Source organism: Polypterus senegalus, chromosome 1 (assembly GCF_016835505.1).
Source record: "Polypterus senegalus isolate Bchr_013 chromosome 1, ASM1683550v1, whole genome shotgun sequence".
Lineage (NCBI taxonomy): Eukaryota > Metazoa > Chordata > Cladistia > Polypteriformes > Polypteridae > Polypterus > Polypterus senegalus.
This window is the reverse complement of record NC_053154.1, coordinates 292,049,911-292,068,502: the sequence shown is the minus strand read 5'-3', so window position 1 is coordinate 292,068,502 and position 18,592 is coordinate 292,049,911. Positions and strand designations below refer to the sequence as shown.

Below are 18,592 nucleotides of genomic sequence, written 5' to 3'. Positions count from 1 at the left end.
TATCTTTGGATATAATAAAAGAGCAATCACACCTGCCGTCTTTTCCTGTTTGACCTTTAGCCAAACTGTGCCTGTTGTGACACCAGCTGTGATCAGCCCCATCACCACTACTAAATGTGGGAATAAAACAAAATGAACCGAATCCCTTATATTGAAGACATATTGCATATGCAAAAACAGACATTGGAGTGCCCCGGAACCACCAGTGAAGACAAATGATGTCCCATGTGTAAATCAGACACAGCTTCTTCTTATATTTTACTGAGTTTCAATTCAAATAATGAGTCACAGACCAAGTTTGGCTTTGAAATTCAGGTCCTCCTTAGACCCACACAAACATTTTTATATTGAAACCTAAAAGGGTGTCCTCTACTTAATTTTACCTAATGGAGACCATAGCAATTTTCAATTCAATATTTTTAATTTTATCTGTGTAACAGTCTCTTATAATTATGATTTCTTTTGTATAATTTTAAAGATACAGTGGTTGAAAATGGACTTCTAGGTGTCTGTGTTCAGTAAGTAAGCCTGATCCTTTAAGAATATTACCTAGACTGATGCACAAGTCCTAAATGATCCCAGATTGGTGAATAGAACTTAAAAACGGGTAGGAAATGAGGCAATAAATATGTAATAATAATAATAACACAGCTTACTAATTCATGAGATCTGTGGAGTCCTCTTCTCCTACATCTCGCACACTAATACCTTTCTTGCCATGCTTCCTGTAATACCTGAAAAGATTCCAGACTGTACAGCAAATGCTGTACTTAACTGAGGAACATCTCTGCAATAATTCAAAGTATTATACTATTGAAAAGGAAACACTGGGTATGGTTGGTTTCATCAGAAGGGGTTGTAGGTAATTTCTGAGATCCATTACAACTGATTACCCAGTAAAATTAATATAATTCTCACCTCACATCTCACACTTGCTTTGCCCAGTATAAGACAGCACCCTAAAAACATCACAAAATCAGATCTTCAGTTTGGATGCATATTCCAACGCATAAGCTATGCACTTTCACCAGCTAACTTCCTCTTAGAGACCCTTTTCAGTGTTGTTTCAGAAAGTGGAAATGTCCAAAAATTCTAAAAGTGATTATTCTGAATTGTCTAAGTCAACTTCTTAACAAAGATTTGGTGTTGTAAGTTGAAACTGAGTATGTTTCCTATTAAAATTTATTTGTCATGTCTGGTTTTTGAGCATGCACTAGTACAGCGTGTTGCCACACCCAACACATGATGAAACAGCTCAGCATCCCAGTCGCCAACCCCATTGGTAGACACACAGTCCAATCCCACCTGCCTCCGGAAATTACCATCTATCAGCCACAGCCAGATGTTAACATTGGCATCTTCTTGGACTGGTCCAGCCACTCGGGCCCCCAACAGTGAGAGATGCTGTGAGCTGGATCACCCTCGGGGAATTGTGGCGTAGTGTTGTAATTGACACCCCCACACAATGCAGGCAACATGGCTTATTTGGGACTCTGTGAGCAACTGTTCATTTGACTCAAAGTCAAACCAACGGTACCCAAGGATTCTCCGAAGAGACACAGTTTGGAAGGAAGGAAAATGTATTTGAAGCTTTAAAAATTTCTTTAAAAAAATACTATTTATTATTATTATTTAATATTTATCTTGTCTTTTTGTTTTGAATTTCCATGATACCATCTCATTTTTCTAGTATGGTCCTCTTTGTTGGATAATGGTTGCTATGATGCAGAGATCTGTCAATAGGGAGAGTGGCCTCAGATGTCACGTGAGATTATATCATAGATGCCGCACTCTAAATGTACACAGTTAGCCTACATTCAAAGATTGTGGATTCAAGCAAACAGTTTTTGAAGTGTGCATTAGTGCTTGTATGAGTTTTTGCTCCACTAAATGCTTTGCATTTTGAATTAATCGTTCAGACTCTGGTCCATGTCAGTTAGTCTTTCTGGTTTTGACCCTTTGGTGTGTTTAATGGTTTTGTTTCTCCAGGTCACCGTCTGTTTTTCTTTGCCTTTCCGGCAGAACAACTGTGTTTAGTAGCTTTCCTCAATTTTCCTGTTTTTTTGTTTATTTATTTATTTAGAATTTATAATGTTTATTTATTTATCTATTTATTTATCCATTTATTTACTATGGTTGCTGTCGTGTTTGAACTTTCCAGACATTTTAGATAAAGATAAAACAGTCAGTTCTTCTCATTAACTTATGAACTTTGCAGTGAAGCTACTGTTTAATATTTTATTAAGGTGCTCTTTTGCTTTATCATGTTTTTCATTTTCATTCCTTTTCTTTGAAATTGTAACTATGTTCACATGGTTGAAGTGCTAGCCTGCAAATTCAAAATAACATTAAATTAAAGCAAATCCCAAAATCTGTATTATTGTCTCATAGCTCAATTCCACCTTAAACCAAAACACATTGCTCTGTAACTCTCTACATTTGTATTTCCAGTGAACTGAGCAGTGAAAGATTTGAATACAACACATCAGGACTGAAAGTTTTGTTGCAAGCCAGACATGGCTCATTAACCAAGAGGACATTATGTTGCCAAAGCCAAAATGATTACCAAAAGTCAAATTCAAAGTGGGAGGCTTAAGATTTCTGAACTAGAATTCAAAAAAATCACCCACAAAAGTCTTTGTTTTTTTCATCTACAATTACAGAAGAGGAGAGGTCCATCGCACGGATATTTAAAGCATGGCGTCAGTGACGTCAGACATCACAACGTTTTAAACTATGCTCTCTGGATACTGGGGGCGGCATCCGGATGATGAGACGAAGAAATGGCAAAACCCATATACAAAACAAAATGGCATTTTGGTAGCACTAAATCATGAGAAAAATACAATATGCTGAAAACACATAGGCAGAAAAGAATGTATTAAACCCATAATAAATCTGTAAAGATACCATACTGATTAAAATACTCAGTTATTTATTTACCGTACCCATGCTTGTTGTACCTGCTGGCAAGATGTCTGTGAAAATAACAAACATATAAAGGAGAATACTGGAATGTCAAAAGACAAGATGTGCAGTGGCAGCTTTGTGATCACTGACATATTGGGGACACTTTACTGTATGTATATGGCAAATTAGCCATACTGAGGCAATCGAAGAATGAAAGCAGCATTTTAATTCTGAGTCATTTTGATTTCTAGCAATTCATTACTGGCAGCAGTCACCCGATTCTCTCATCAATGTGGCCACCAGTGCCTCGACAGACATCAAAGACAGTAAACCCTGTGGAAGTACATCCATTATAAAATGTTACTTAAGCCTTTATATATTCACATAAAGTCCCAACAATAATAGATAACTAGTCTAGCAATTTTTCCAGCCCTTGAGGTCACAGTTTATGCTTGCTTGAATGGCCAGTGAAGTGTTAGCTCACTATTGTTTGTAGTACGTTATGTTATTCATAATTTGGTGCAATGCAAGGATAACAATTTACTCCTCACAAGCTGTTAGCTGAGCGCACTACAGAAAGAAATTCAAGCCTTAGTAATCTACTTTAAAGGACGTTGATTAGAAAAAAAATGTTATTGCTTCAAAATTAAAGCCCACGATACGCACACAGTATCAAGGATTTCACTTGGCTTCTTAACTGAATTTGCATAATGCAATATATGTATTAGCATACTGTTCTTCAAAGGTAGTTTGGATTGTCTGCCTACGTGTTTTTTTTGTTTTTTTTATTTGTCACCAACCATTATTTGCCTGTTCTTTTTAGAATTATTAATAAACTTGCAGAAACCATTAATATGCATACATTTGATCTTTGTACCCCTTATCATCTGATTGTACCATTTTTACCTTTTACATTCATTTCACAGTATATACAGTAATGACTGGTCTTATCTTAACATGCACAACCTCCAAGTAGATTATGCTTGTGCCTTGCTATTTGTCTTTATTGTGCCATACAAGAGGAAGTTCAATAAGATTTAGTTTCATTGTGTTTACCTAACAGAAAGGCAAAAGTTTTGTTAATGGATAAGCACAGTGTTTTTCAAGTTGAAGTTATTTCTTGACAGACATGTTATATATGCATTTGCCAAGTGAAATTGTGTTCTAAAGTTAGTCGCTTCCTATAAATTAAAAAAATATCCTGCCTGCACTGGCACTTTACATTGCAGTTTATGGGGCACAGAGGAAAATCTTAAAAACGTACCAAATACGTCCATTTTACAAGCCAAGACAGTATTGATCTGCATCTGGGGATTACACCCAGAATCTAAAATAGTTTCCACATGACATTTTTGAACAAAAAAACACCAATGTTATGAGATTCAGCCATTTTAAAGAAAGACCAGCTGTGTGTGGTAGCTCAGCCCTCCCTGTGCAACAACTTTTTGCCCCCCCTACCCCCCGGTTTTCTCCTAGCACACAAAATTACAGCTTTTCTTTTGATTTAACTTTGAATTTATGTAAGAATACACACCTGTGAATAGAAAAAGTATCCTTACCACAAGAAAAATAGCACCAGGAATATTCGATAAAATGAGTATTTCCAAATCCCTTTAGTTGTCACAAACATGCTGTCTTGGCTGGTAAAACACACATATTGAGAAAGTTTTTAAACTTTTCCTCTGTGCCCAATACAATCCATTGTAAAGTGCCAGAATGTGAAAGATAGGTTTTCAAATTTATAAAAATCACTTAACTTTAGAACACAATTTAGCACAGCAAATGCTTATATACTATATCTTTTATATACTTATCCTTTAACTTTAACAAATATGTGTGAGGAAGCCTCAGTGTTATGCGGCCAAGAATGCATTTTTAGAATGTGACAGATACTGCACAAAGTCCTGTTTTATTTTCAGCCCAGAACCAAAGTATATGTTGATTTGTTATTCATCTTCTTTACCTTAGGCAGTGTGTATTTCGGCAGCTTCATCTGTGCAAAGGCTTGTCTTTTATAGGACACATAATAAACTGGCCGACCTCCCGTTGACACCTGCAATTAGAAATCCTCTTTAATATTTCATACAGCATCCCCTTTATTAATACATTCTATATTGCATTTAATGAAACTTTCATAACCAGAGCTAGGACCACCAGCACAATAACAAACTATTATTAATACAAGGCCCTGCAGCTTGTTCCATGACTTGCATATTCATGCTCATCTTTAAATGCACCGATTTATAATTTAAAGCTTTCCTTGAAATGCATAACTGTGTCTTCAAAGATCAACTGCTGCTCGGAAGGCAGAGATTTTTTTTTTTTGGTGAGCAATTTTCAATGTATAACTTCTTATTTCTTAGACTGAACCATGTACATTGGTCTAATGCATGACTATGACACATTTTGTAGATTAGTGTAACAAGCTGACAGCACTCATATCAAAGAAGGGACACGCTACTTTTTTACTCATCAATAAACTGTCATTCCTATAGAGTAAGTAGAGTAGTCGATTTTGGAGGGCTGTAGTGGCTGCATTTGTTGTTCTAACCCAAGTTCTTAATGAGTCGTCAATTATAGCAATTGAAACTCTTACTGCTCAAGCAACATTTTTGTGCTTATTTATATCTTACTTATTTTACTTGCTTAGTTACTTACTTACATCTCACATCATGAAGACCAAGAAAGGCTGGTCCTGGATTATATGAGGCCTCTTGTGGTAGACCACCTAGACCCACTGTAATTTGCCTACTGGACAAAGATTGAAGTGAAGGATGCAATTATCTGTCTGCTCCACAAGGCTTATTCTCACCTGGACAAAGCTGGCAGCACTGTGAGCAATGTGAGCATTATCATTTTTGATTTCTCCAGTTTCTTGAATATCATCCAGCCATCTCTGTTAAGGGGTGAACTCAGAGATATGGAGGTGGATGTGCCTGTGGTGTTCTGGATTGTTAACAGTTTGTCAGGCAGTTTGAAGTTTCTGAGACTCAAGGGCAGTTTTTCTGATACGGATGTATTCAGGATGTGAGCAACACTGGAGCACCACAAGGAATAGTCCTGTCTCCTTTTCTCTTCACTCTGTACATCTCCGACTACAAATATAACATCTGATCATGTCACTTGCACATATTTTCAGATGATTCTGCACTTATGGAGTGGGTTTGATTGGGGGTGGGTGAGAAGGAGTATAGGAGTCAGGTGGAGAACTTTGTTTCCATTGTCTGCACCTCAACATCAGCAACATCAGTAACATCAGTAATTTATTGACTTTCAAAGCACCAAAGAACCTCTATGTCTGGTCACTATTCAGTGAGCGTAGTTAGAGGTGGTGCATTCCTACAAGTACTGGGGGCCACATCAATGACAGGCTGGACTGGACATAGAGGAACTATATAAGAAAGGGCAGATCATGCTCTTTCTCCTTAGAAGACTGTATTCCTTTAATTTGAGAAGTGACATCCTTCTTCACATCTTCTATAACTCTGTGATGGCCAGTGTGATTTCCTACACTCTGGTGTGATTTGCTGGTAACATCACTTATTTAAAAGGGCAGGCTCAGTTATGGGATGCACTTTGGACCTCCCGGAGGTCGTAGAGAAGAAGAGAATTAAAACGAAACTGACTGCCATTATTAACAATGCTGCACATACTCTCTGTGACACATTAACTCTGAGGACTTTCAGCCAATTAATTATAAAGCAGAAGTGTGTCAAGTAACACAACTGTGGCTCCTTTTATGCCAACAGCAATATCCCTGTGTAATGCCTCACTGTGAAAGTGAAGTCTGAAATTTTCTTTTTTCTTTCTTATTAAGTTTTCTTCCTTTCTAGTTATTCTGGAATGTGCTCAGATCATAGTGTATTTATGTATATATTACTTTGTCTGTCTATTTACAATATGAGTTTTCTATTTAAAGAGCTTCTGTAAAAAGCCAAATTTCCCCTAGGGACTTTAGTCTTTAACAGCTGAATTCACTGTTTTTAATGTTTCCTTATTAGCAATAAGATATACTTTGTAAATGACAAAGGAACCAGCACTTATCCTTCTAACTTGTTTCCATTTCCTCCTGTATGTATTCGTTGTGAACTATCTGGTTAAGTTTTATTTCATTATTTCAAGGGAAAAAGTGAAGGACAAAAAATTATTAAACCACTTCATACTACAAATTATTTGGATGAACATTGGAAAGGAAAAACTCTACGATATAAGAATTACCTGGAGCAATAAAAACACTTCCAAGCCATAAAGTTAATGACAAGGGTTGGTTTCTAATTAAGCATTCGGGTTGACTGGATGACTTGCAGACCCCTATTCTAGAGAGTATATATTTAATATAAAATATGATGCCTTTTAAGTCAAATTAACATAGTTCCCCACTTTAGACTTAATTTATCTATAAACTACTTTCAGATAAACATATATTTCTTCCTATTGTTTTGTCAGTGTTGTGATTATAACAGACCATAATATACAAAGGCTTTCTTATGCTGAAATCATTCAACACTGATCATTTTCAGTAACATGAAACACATTGATTTAGATTTTACACTTATGTAACAAAGAAAGTGGCTAATGGGGGTCTGTCTAAAAACGATACACCACAAAGTAGGAACTCTGAAAGTAAATTATTGTATGTGGGAATCACTTGTTTTTGTTCCCTTTTGGATGGCACCCCTTTCTTGTAATAATTGTTCATTGTGATACTATGGAATCCTGGAAATTGCTAAAAGTGGAGCAGATGGTGTGCTGTATGTGGGGACCTGTTTATCTGTTGACCACTGACCTGAAACAGTGCCCTGTAATTAAAGACTCCTGGAGTTGGTGTATAGGTGACACAGCAGGGCATAGTTTGCAGTGTAACTGTCATTAGGGGGGTTTCTGGTGTTCTTATTTGCTAAAGTATGTTGAAAAGATAATGCTATTCAGATTACACATTGTTTAAAGACGTAGGGAGTGTCATAGGTCTTTCTGGTTAATTGGTAAAGGCATATTAATCCAGTATATATAGTTGAAATGATGGATGAAACTATCAAATAATTAGGCCTGCATTTCCACATTGATCATTTGGGAATCTTCTGTAAAAATCAAGTTAGTCTAAAGTTGATAGGTCATTAAAAGACAGAAGAAAGGGTAACAAGACAATCAGGAAACAAAAGAATATCTGGCAGATTAGAAACTTAAAGAGAATGTGAGAATGTGAAAATATGAAAACAAGAGGGAAGTGGAAGTTAATATGTCTAAGAGTAAAATATGTAGATGAATAGAAAAACACTAAAGGCAAATTTCAATGCACAGGCAATGAGTAAAAAAGTCCATACTCTCTACTCAATACTGTGAACAAAACAAGACTGAAAGGCACTGATAACAGCCTTGACGGCATTTAAATTCTCTCTTCCCCTCTCATCTTGTGACTGTTGTATGACTAGTGACTGGGAGCAGGGACACACATGAAAGAAGAATCCTCAGACAGATCTTAGCCCTAGACTAGACAGCTAGGAGGTGATTTAAAGCAAAGACTTATTAGCAGAAGACATGAAAAAACTGGGAGGAAAGGGAAAGAGATGGGAAGGGCACTTTGAGATCCTTGTAATGTGGATTAGATAGGATGACATCCCACAAGGAAAGTGTAGAAGGGAAGCAGGATATGGTTTATTTTGCCCATTTATCTGTCACTTTGATCTCTCCCTATAATCATTATTAATGTAGATTAGGCAATAATTACACCAGAATTTTTAATTTAAGATTCATCTTGGCATTACTCTCGGTGTGTACAGGTGCCAGAAGAACATAATAAATTGACAAATAAGAGAAGGCCATTCAGTCCATCAAGCTTGATTGGCTACCTAAGAGCTAAGTTGCTTCAATAACTCATCTAGAGTTTTTTAAATGTTGTCAATATTTCTATATCAACTACATGACTTCCCGGCTTCAGTCCTAATTGCCTATTAGCTTAATTTCCAAAGATGCCCTTGAATGCCTGATTTGCTATTCATTCAAAATAATTCTGGTGGATTAACTTTATCGATGCTTTTGTTAATTTTGAAGGCCTGAATTAGGCCTCCATGAACTTAGAAATGTTTAATTTGCTGAGATTGTCAAAGTAGGGCACCATACATAATTGTTGGACAGGCAGGGGTTTAAAATTAGAGAAGATTAGAAGAAAAAAAAAATCAAGGTGAAAACTGCAGAGTCCCGACTCCCTTGTCTATTATTCATGTAAAAATACTCATAAAAAAAGTTTTTGTCTTCAGTGCAGCACATGGATGTGTCTATTGCCACACTGCTATCTTAAGATGGGATAAAAAAAAAGTTACATGTCAAAACAGTGCCCAATTATAAGACTAATAATGGACATTGTTGCTACAAATAATATGGTAGTGGACCCCCAGGAAACCTCACAAAACAGTGAAGACAACAGAAGAAAACATTCAAGCAGTCATCAAACTCACAATAATAACAATAAAAGTATTAAAAAATACACCAAAAATGGTTCATATAACTCCCGTAATGACATCAATGACACCGTCACAAGCAGCAATACAGTACTATGTCTGGTTTAAGCCTTATTACCCAAATGTCAACAGGAAATTTAAGGATGCAAGATGTGTACTGTTTTTGAAAAGCCACTGACTTTCTCAGTGCAAGTCAGATTCTCACGCCTGCTTTCGTAAAATTAAAAACTTTTCTAGTAGGGCAAGGATATTTAAATATGATGCTGCTTTAATTGCTTTGAGAGACAGTGTCTGAAGACTATTGAGTCAGCTACATATTTATATTACTTTAAATTTACTGCCTTATGCACAGTTTGCTCCTTAACTGTGTGATATTTTCTACTATCGATGTATACTATATACTGTATACGTAAGTTTATCTGACTGGACAATATGTGACAATTGGCCCAATTTAAATATTATATTTAACATGGGTTTTATAGATATTACAGTGGAGACTGCTGTGTTATTGTTTGTATCTGCTATGACTTTTTCTCTCCTAGGAATAAAGCAAAGCTACATTGGATTTTAAACTTGTGGTTGGGAAGCAGCAGCACCATTACTCCACCGGCAACTTTTCATTTGCCATGATATTATATATTATTATAGGTTTATTTAGAAAATGCATTATATGTATATTTTTGTGGATAGATAGATAGATAGATAGATAGATAGATAGATAGATAGATAGATAGATAGATAGATAGATAGATAGATAGATAGATAGATATTCAATATTATGCAGAGCTTGTATGCAGGTATCAAAATTGCCTTAACATGTATTCTTCTGTTAAGTTCTTCAGCTAATGAAACAAACTAAAGCACAAATCATCATTCAGTTAGGCAATAATCCATCCTCCTTTGGGGATTTTTCACTGCTTCTTGATCAGAAGCAGCAATTTAATTTAGAATTTTCAGAATTAGGTTATTGGCTCAATGGAACACCAACTCAGAGATATGACCTTTAGTGTCACCTCTGGAGGCAGGATATAAACTTTGATAAATTAGGAATGAGCCGTGCAGTCATGCTGAATTTTTGATTCTCAGAACCACAGTTTTTTCATCTTCTTCTTCATTTTTTTTCTTTAAAAATCCAAACATACCCAGTAATTACATACCTGAACAAACACATACTCATCTTGAACAACCAAGGAATTGGGATCAATGTGTCCAGGAAATGGTTTCCCTTTGTTGGCCTCAGTGCAGTTTTGAAGCTTGCAGGTGATATATTGAGCACCTTTTAAAAAGAGAGAAAAAAAGGCATTGCATGAAATATTGCAATGATCTAAAAGGGCAAAGCTTTTCTGACATCTAAGCATGAGTTATATTAATTCTGTCTATCATAAAGGCACCAGTGAACCAGTCCTTTTTTAAAAAATGGAAGATAAAAAGTAATGTGCAGCTTCTGATTTGTCTTGCTGTCTATGGTGCATTTCATAATGGGACTGATTAATAAAATGCTCACACTGAAAGAATTCACAGAAAAAAAACACACTCTCACTGAAATTATGACATTAAAGAAGTAATATCTGAATTTAATATAATATATGACTAATATAATAAATTAATAATTAATAAAGGTACTATGCAGGGAGCCCAAGTTCCATTCTGGGTATTAATATGTATTGAAGTGCGTTTGAGCTGCTCCTTTTGAATAATAAAAGAGCAACTGGTCAAACAACAATACAGAATAAATATTTAAATGTATTTAAACAGGTTCACTTTGCAATCTTATTTTAATATATATTCACTTCATAATTCATTTTTTGTAACCACATTATTAATTTCAGAATTACAGGGGGTGTCGAAGTGGCAGAAATGACTGCAAGGCAGGAATCCAGTGTTTCATGTGACGCACACAAGCGGAGTTACCCACACAAGCACAATTCATATTTTAGTGTTGCTAGTTCATGTAATGAAATAATATGGAAAAAAGCCAAAAGCCATCATTTAGCCCAGACACCAGATCGTCATGTTCTTCCATTAGTTTTTGAAATATATTTACTTTCGGGAAATTGAGCTTTTCAAATACTTTCTGAATGCAAACTAATGTCAAATTTCAAATCCTTGGGTTAAAATCTCTTAACTATATGCATAAATAACCAAACAACACCTCAGGAAATGCATAAAAATGTAAAGAAAAATGCAAATCATAATGTTAAAAAGTGGACTGTTTCAAATTAACCACCCAATAAACTGAAAAAGCTTTCTAACATGATAATCTATACTAATAAAAGGCAAAGCCCTCAATGACTGACTGACTCACTGACTCATCACTAATTCTCCAACTTCCCGTGTAGGTAGAAGGCTGAAATTTGGCAGGCTCATTCCTTACAGCTTCCTTACAAAAGTTGGGCAGGTTTCATTTCGAAATTCTACGCATAATGGTCATAACTGGAACCTATTTTCATCCATATACTGAAATACTGTAGACTGCAGCTCGATGGCCGTGGGAGACGGAGTTGCGTCTCGCATCATCAAGCCTCCTACGTAATTGAGTGCCTGCCCATATAAACTAAATATTCGCAGGTCTAAGACTGAGCTTAGCATATTCATAAGTAAAAATATCTGAATCACAAACTGATGTTAATTATATTTTAACCCATGAATACTTATTAAATAATTCCAAATAGTCTGTCCGCTTCCTTTCATAGCTTTCCGATGGTTGTGCTGTTTCCAGGCATGTATTTTCATATTATTACTCTAACACAGAATAAATGTAGATTATTCTGTTGCTTCAACCAATCAGATTTTGAGTTGGTGTCAGTAGGGCCCTTTAGCAGGCGTACGGCAATGTCACTGTATTCAGACCCATTGATTGGATAGAAGCCAATATGAGGAACTGTACGAGGCCACTGAACACACCGCAAGCGCTCCAAGCGCAAGATCCTTGCGCGCACTACGGCCAACTCCATGGCAGGATTCTGGACAATATTATTTACCAGACACAGACCAGATTTCAAGACCAGGAAAACCTGATGTTTGTCATGCTCCTCGAGCCCCAAAAGTTTCCAGAATACAAGAAAAATTTCACCCATGCAGCCTTCTCCAGTTTAACACAAGAGCCACGGAGCGTTTTTTGATCTGTCTCGGCTAAAAACAGAACTGACTATAATGTATGCCATGGATGATTTTGCAGGAAAATCTCCCACTGATCTCCTTGACTTCCTTCATCAGAAAAATCTGAATGAGAGTATGAGGCAGCTGTTCACATTGGTATATTTGGTGGTGACCATTCCCGTATACACTGCTTCTGTCGAGCGGACATTTTCAGTCCCAATGCAAATTAAAACTTATGCCAGAAATATGACAGGGCAGGTTCGACTTTCAGCATTAGCTTCGATGGCGATAAAAAGGGACTTTTTGATGGAACTGAAGCGCACGGATAATCCGTACGACAGAGTAATTGAACTGTTTTTGAGGAAAGAGAGGAGGATGGATTTTGTTTACAAATTATCCAAATTTTTGGTGAGTAAAGTGTTGTGATTTTCCTAAATAATATTGCAAGTTTATAAGTTATTATTGATGTTTTTTATGTGTGTTACAGCTGTGGCTGCAGTAGAAAGGAACTTGCTCTGGTTTGTCTATTCAATAAAGGCATTTATTGTGGCTACAGGAGTTATCTTATATATATACCCCGATCTACATACTGTCAAATAAACGAACCACATGCCGTGGCGCAACACAAGAGGCTTCGCCTCTAGTGCTGACATCCGAGGTATGATTCCCAAGAGGGGGTGCAGTGAGTGTGTACGCCTGATGAGCCCAGAATTAGGGTGAAAAACGTGCCGCGTACTCTTTGCATTATTTGACAGTAAAAAAAAATATATATATATATATATATATATATATATATATATACTGCTCAAAAGAATTAAAGGAACACTTTTTAATCAGAGTATAGCATAAAGTCAATGAAACTTATGGGATATTAATCTGGTAAGTTAAGTAGCAGAGGGGGTTGTTAATCAGTTTCAGCTGCTGTGATGTTAATGAAATTAACAACAGATGCACTAGAGGGGCATCAATGAGATGACCCCCAAAACAGGAATGGTTTAACAGGTGGAGGCCACTGACATTTTTCCTCCTCATCTTTTCTGACTGTTTCTTCACTAGTTTTGCATTTGGCTACAGTCAGTGTCACTACTGGTAGCATGAAGCGATACCTGGACCCTACAGAGGTTGCACAGGTAGTCCAACTTCTCCAGGATGGCACATCAATACGTGTCATTACCAGAAGGTTTGCTGTGTCTCCTGCACAGTCTCAAGGGCATGGAGGAGATTCTAGGAGACAAGCAGTTACTCTAGGAGAGCTGGAGAGGGCCATAGAAGGTCCATAACCCATCAGCAGGACCAGTATCTGCTCCTTTGGGCAAGGAGGAACAGGATGAGCACTGCCAGAGCCCTACAAAATGACCTCCAGCAGGCCACTGGTGTGAATGTCTCTGACCAAACAACCAGAAAGACTTCAAGAGGGTGACCCAAGGGCCCCATGTCCTCTAATGGGCCCTGAGCTCACTGCCCAGCAGCATGCAGCTCGATTGGCATTCGCCATAGAATACCAGAATTGGCAGATGCACCACTGGTGCCCTGTGCTTTACAGATGAGAGCAGGTTCACCCTGAGCACGTGACAGAAGTGAAAGGGTCTGGAGAAGCCATGGAGAACATTATGCTGCCTGTAACATCATTCAGCATGGTGGTGGGTTAATGATTGTCTGGGGAGGCATATCCATGGAGGGTCACACAGACCGCTACAGGCTTGACAAAGGCACCTTGGCTGCCATTAGGTATCAGGATGAAATCCTTGGACCCATTGTCAGACCCTATGCTGGTACAGTGGCTCCTGGTGCACGACAATTCCTGGCCTTATGTGGTGAGAGTATGCAGGCAGTTCCTGGAGGATGAAGGAATTGATACCATTGACTGGCCACCACACTTTCCTGACCTAAATCCAATAGAAAACCTCTGGGACATTATTTTTTGGTCCATCCAATGCCACCAGGTTGCACCTCAGACTGTCCAGGAGCTCAGTGATGCCCTGGTCTAGATCTGGGAGGAGATCCCCCACAACACCATCTGTCATCTCATTAGAAGCATGCACCGATGTTGTCAGGCATGTATACAAGAACACAGGGGCCATACAAAGTGCTGCGTACAATTTTGAGTTGCTGCAATTAAATTTTGGCAAAATGGACTAGCCTGCCACATAATTTTTTCACTCTGATTTTTGGGCGTCTTTGAATTCAGGGCTCTGTAGGTTGATCATTTTCATTTTCATCAAACGATGTGGCATCCTTTCATTCCTAACACATTACCCAGTCTATATCAGTATAGATATCCAGGAGGATTTCTTTTTCCCATTGAGATCTGATGTGTTTTCAAAGTGTTCCTTTAATTTTTTTGCGCAGTTTATATATATATACACATATATTATATATACACACACACATACATATATATCAGCACTTCCCGATTCATTTTACACTCGCATGCCCTGTGACGGACGATCCCGATTTCGCACCCCCTTAGTTTGAGAAGAAGTATGAAAAAATATGAGGATAACGCAGAAAAACATATCACCAACTGAAGCTTTATGAATAATGGATACTTTATTCGCCATCAATAATTGTTTTGGTAAAGCCATACTCCGTGTAATCCTTCATCCATTTTCTAATTTTTTCGCGACTAGCCATGATTAAATGAACGGTAAAAAAGTAAGAGCAAAACGACGATGACTTATTGAGGCAGGCAGGCGAGAGCACAATAGCACGCGGGCTCGATGTAGTGCACGTCAAGTCGATCTAAAATGTGCGATCAGATTCGAAAAAATATATCTTTTCAAGTTCTATTTAGATATAAGTAGGTTCTATTTAGTCCACAAGACAGACACAGGAGGCATATTTAAAAAACACAAGAGCTTTTATATTTCTTCACTCATGGAGAACGTCTTCCCCGTTCCCACAAGCCCCACAACATAGTCCCAATGCACAAGCACAATATTCCATTTTTCCTTCTCTTTCTCTCTTTTCTTCTCCACTCTTCGGAAAGCTTTGTCCACCTTCCACCCGACTCTGGCTCACTGAGTACTGTCTGCTGGCCCCTTCTATAAGGCAGGTGTGGCAGAAGAACTTCCCAAACGGTCTCAGGAACAACTGCAGTGCCCCCTGAGGGCACCTCTGGATCCCAACAGGGCTGTAGACAACTCAATCTCCCATGAAGCCCTGCTGGAGTCCAAGGCACCGCTACATCCCATGGGGGCTGCCATCTAGAGTCTCAGGGGAGGTAACACTCTGACCAGGCTTCCTCCAGCGAAGAGGTGTCTCGGCCACTTAAGAATCCCAGCTATCTGTGACAAACTAATAATATTATTCAGAAGCAAGAACTGTTTTGTAATAATAGTGTTTGATTAACCACAAATAACTGTCCATATGTTATTTATTGTTTCACATCCTGAGTCCTGTTTATCAGATTCTTTAGCTCCTGGTTATGATCTTGGCTTGTTTTTATCTGACCTCATTCTATTTCCTGACTCACATTTCTTAAATCAACTGCCATCCCATGTAGTCCCTTTCAGTGTTCTGAGCAAATCGGAGTCATGGAGCCATTTGCAGTGGTTCATTCAAAATGATACCCCCTATCTCAACCACTCATCCTCCTAGCCAGTCCTGAGGGACCAGCAGTAGTAAGGCTTGCATTCAGGTCCTTTGGATCACAGTGCAGCATTCTCTACTACAGTACAGTACTAAACAAGTTCTGCTTTGGCAGAGGTGACTAATAAGGCTGCTCTGTAACCCTGTGGTCAGAGCTTGTGTTTCACTGCTGCCATTTCTTTTTTTTTTTTTTTTTTATTAATTTTATTGCACTCCATACAAAGCAATCAAGTTTTTATAAAAAGAAATATAGAGTTAAGAACAGATCGATCCCCACCCTTGAGAGAGAGAGCAAGCCAAACGGCATAAAAATTTTACAGCTTTTAAACATACCTAAATTAATAAATTCTCTATGCTTCATGAACTTATTTTAAAATATTACTGATTAGATCCTGCCATGTTTTAAAAAAACGTCTGTACGGATCCTCTAACTGAGTATTTGATTTTTTCCAATTTCAAATAATATAACACATCAGTTTCCCACTGACTTAAAAGAGGAGAGTTTGGATTCTTCCAGTTTATCAGAATGAGTCTGCGTGCCAAAAGTGTAGTGAATGCAATCACAATTAGTTTGTCTTTCTCCACTTTAAGCCCCTCTGGAAGAACCCCAAACACAGCTGTTAATGGGTTAGGAGGGATTGTGAGTCCAAGCACTGCTGCCATTTCAAGGGTCGACACACAGTTGGAGGAGATATTGCCCTGAGTAAACTCCTGAGCGGAGACACTTGGAGATTCTAAGCTGTGCGAATGTCAGCCTGATCATAAATCCATACAGAAATAGGCCCTACAGTGGACTGGTGCCCAGTCTAAAGTTGGCTAGCACCTTTTTGCCCAGTTCTGCTGGGTCAGACTTTACAGCCTAACTACCCTAAAGAGGTTTAAATACTTTTTGGAATGTTACACCATGTTGCTTTAGGGCTGTTTACTGCAATTTATAGCTTTAATATCTGTAGGATCATTTTATAGGTAATGGCACATACAAGTCACATGGGTAAATATTTCTGTTCATGACTGTTTATGTTCAAATGGTTATTTTCTGGCATAAATAACTACCATACAATTGCTGTGTTAGTAGTAGGCTTCATTAAATTATTCTTGTTTTGAAAACAAGATGATCAAAGCAGCCTTTAATCTCATATTGCGGTTGTGTAGGAGAATCTTCACTTCTCTGAGTTCCCGACTTTAGTTACTTGTTAACCTGTAGGTGATATTAAGGTTAAACTTTGTTATTACCAGTGTGGAGGATTGCCGGCTTCTTACTCCAGTTCTCAGACAGCATGATCGTGCCCCGAGTTGCAGCAGGGCCTCATGGACTATGTAGTGTTTATATACAGCCCTGTTGGATACCTTGGGGGCCACCGGGAGTCACTGTAGGGGGGCTCGTGGGCTCTTATGTGCCCTATAGCCCGGGAGTGCGTCACGGTCATGTGACAGGAAGGAACGACGTGCTCCCGGGTTGAAGAAAAGGACTGTTTAACCTGACCAGGAAGGAATAAGAAACTGTGGGCTGATTGGGCAGGAACACCTCCGGGTCAGGGTGTATAAAAGGATTGTGGGAAAGCCCTGAGACTGAGCTGAGCTGGGAGGTAGAGGGGCGAAGTATCTGGGCGAGGAGGAGAGAGTATTATTGTGTTTATTTAGTTTATGAGTATTGTGGAGGGTGCTTTGTGCACGTTATCATTTAATAAAGACGTCTTGGACTTTTATCCGGTGTCTGGAGTGGTACCTGAGGGTTTAAGAGGTGGACAAGAGCCTTATCTGCAACACCAGAAAAAGTTGATTTACAAGCTGACTGACTTTTAGCATTTATAGTCATAGCTAGAGTAGTTGATGTTAAATGCATTTAAATTGATAAATCCATTAGAAGTACTGTGATATAAATCACATGCACCATCTACAATACATTATATATTTAATGAATGACAATGTGGCAATATGATTCATTTTATCAGCAGCCTATTCATAAAGAATCTACAATAAACTTCATACATCTATGAAGACTTGGACTAGCAGGTTTCACCACAGTGTTTATCTACACATTGAGAGATGGACTGATTTAAGAGTCTGGTGCACTGGTTTTGATGAATATAGCCACTTGTTTTGTCAGTTTGGTTGTGTGGGGGCTGTTGGTGGATGATGATTAATATTAGCTCTGGTGATGGTGATGGCAACAAAATGAGCAATGACTCTGATTGGTCAGTTTTGCTTTAGTGCTCAGTCAAACACGATTGAGACAAGAAGTGATGGGAAAGAAAGGTGCTGAGAATGGGTGTGAAATTCAGTTTGTGATTATTCTAATAAAAAAGAACTTAAAATGGAGCATTCCAATAATAACAAAGAAAATAACATACTGAGTGACTTTGGGCTGCTAAATACTAACGAGGTGCAATCTGAGTGGTCTTCAAAGACTAGAAGTATTAAGGGACGGGAGCGAGCAAAGTTACTTGAAATGGTAGAGTCTGAGAAGTAGGCTCCACGGGATTGCAACTGACAGAGAATGTCAAAGAAAATCTAAGCAATCAACATAGACCTCAGAA

At 38.1% G+C, this 18,592-nt stretch overlaps 1 protein-coding gene across 3 annotated transcripts in view; it reads right to left on the bottom strand.

The window, feature by feature from the left end:
* The window catches only part of LOC120543437 (VPS10 domain-containing receptor SorCS1), a 1,156,507-nt gene that overhangs the window by 162,529 nt on the left and 975,386 nt on the right, over positions 1-18,592 (bottom strand). For all 3 annotated transcript variants that reach the window (XR_005636356.1, XR_005636351.1, XM_039776557.1), the window contains exons 7-8: positions 10,523-10,641; positions 4,874-4,963 (exon numbers count right to left, since the gene is read on the bottom strand). Coding sequence is in view for 1 of the 3 variants with exons in the window: in XM_039776557.1 (XP_039632491.1) it covers positions 4,874-4,963; positions 10,523-10,641 (209 nt within the window). In the remaining 2 variants the exon portion in view is untranslated. The remainder of the gene's footprint in view (positions 1-4,873; positions 4,964-10,522; positions 10,642-18,592) is intronic.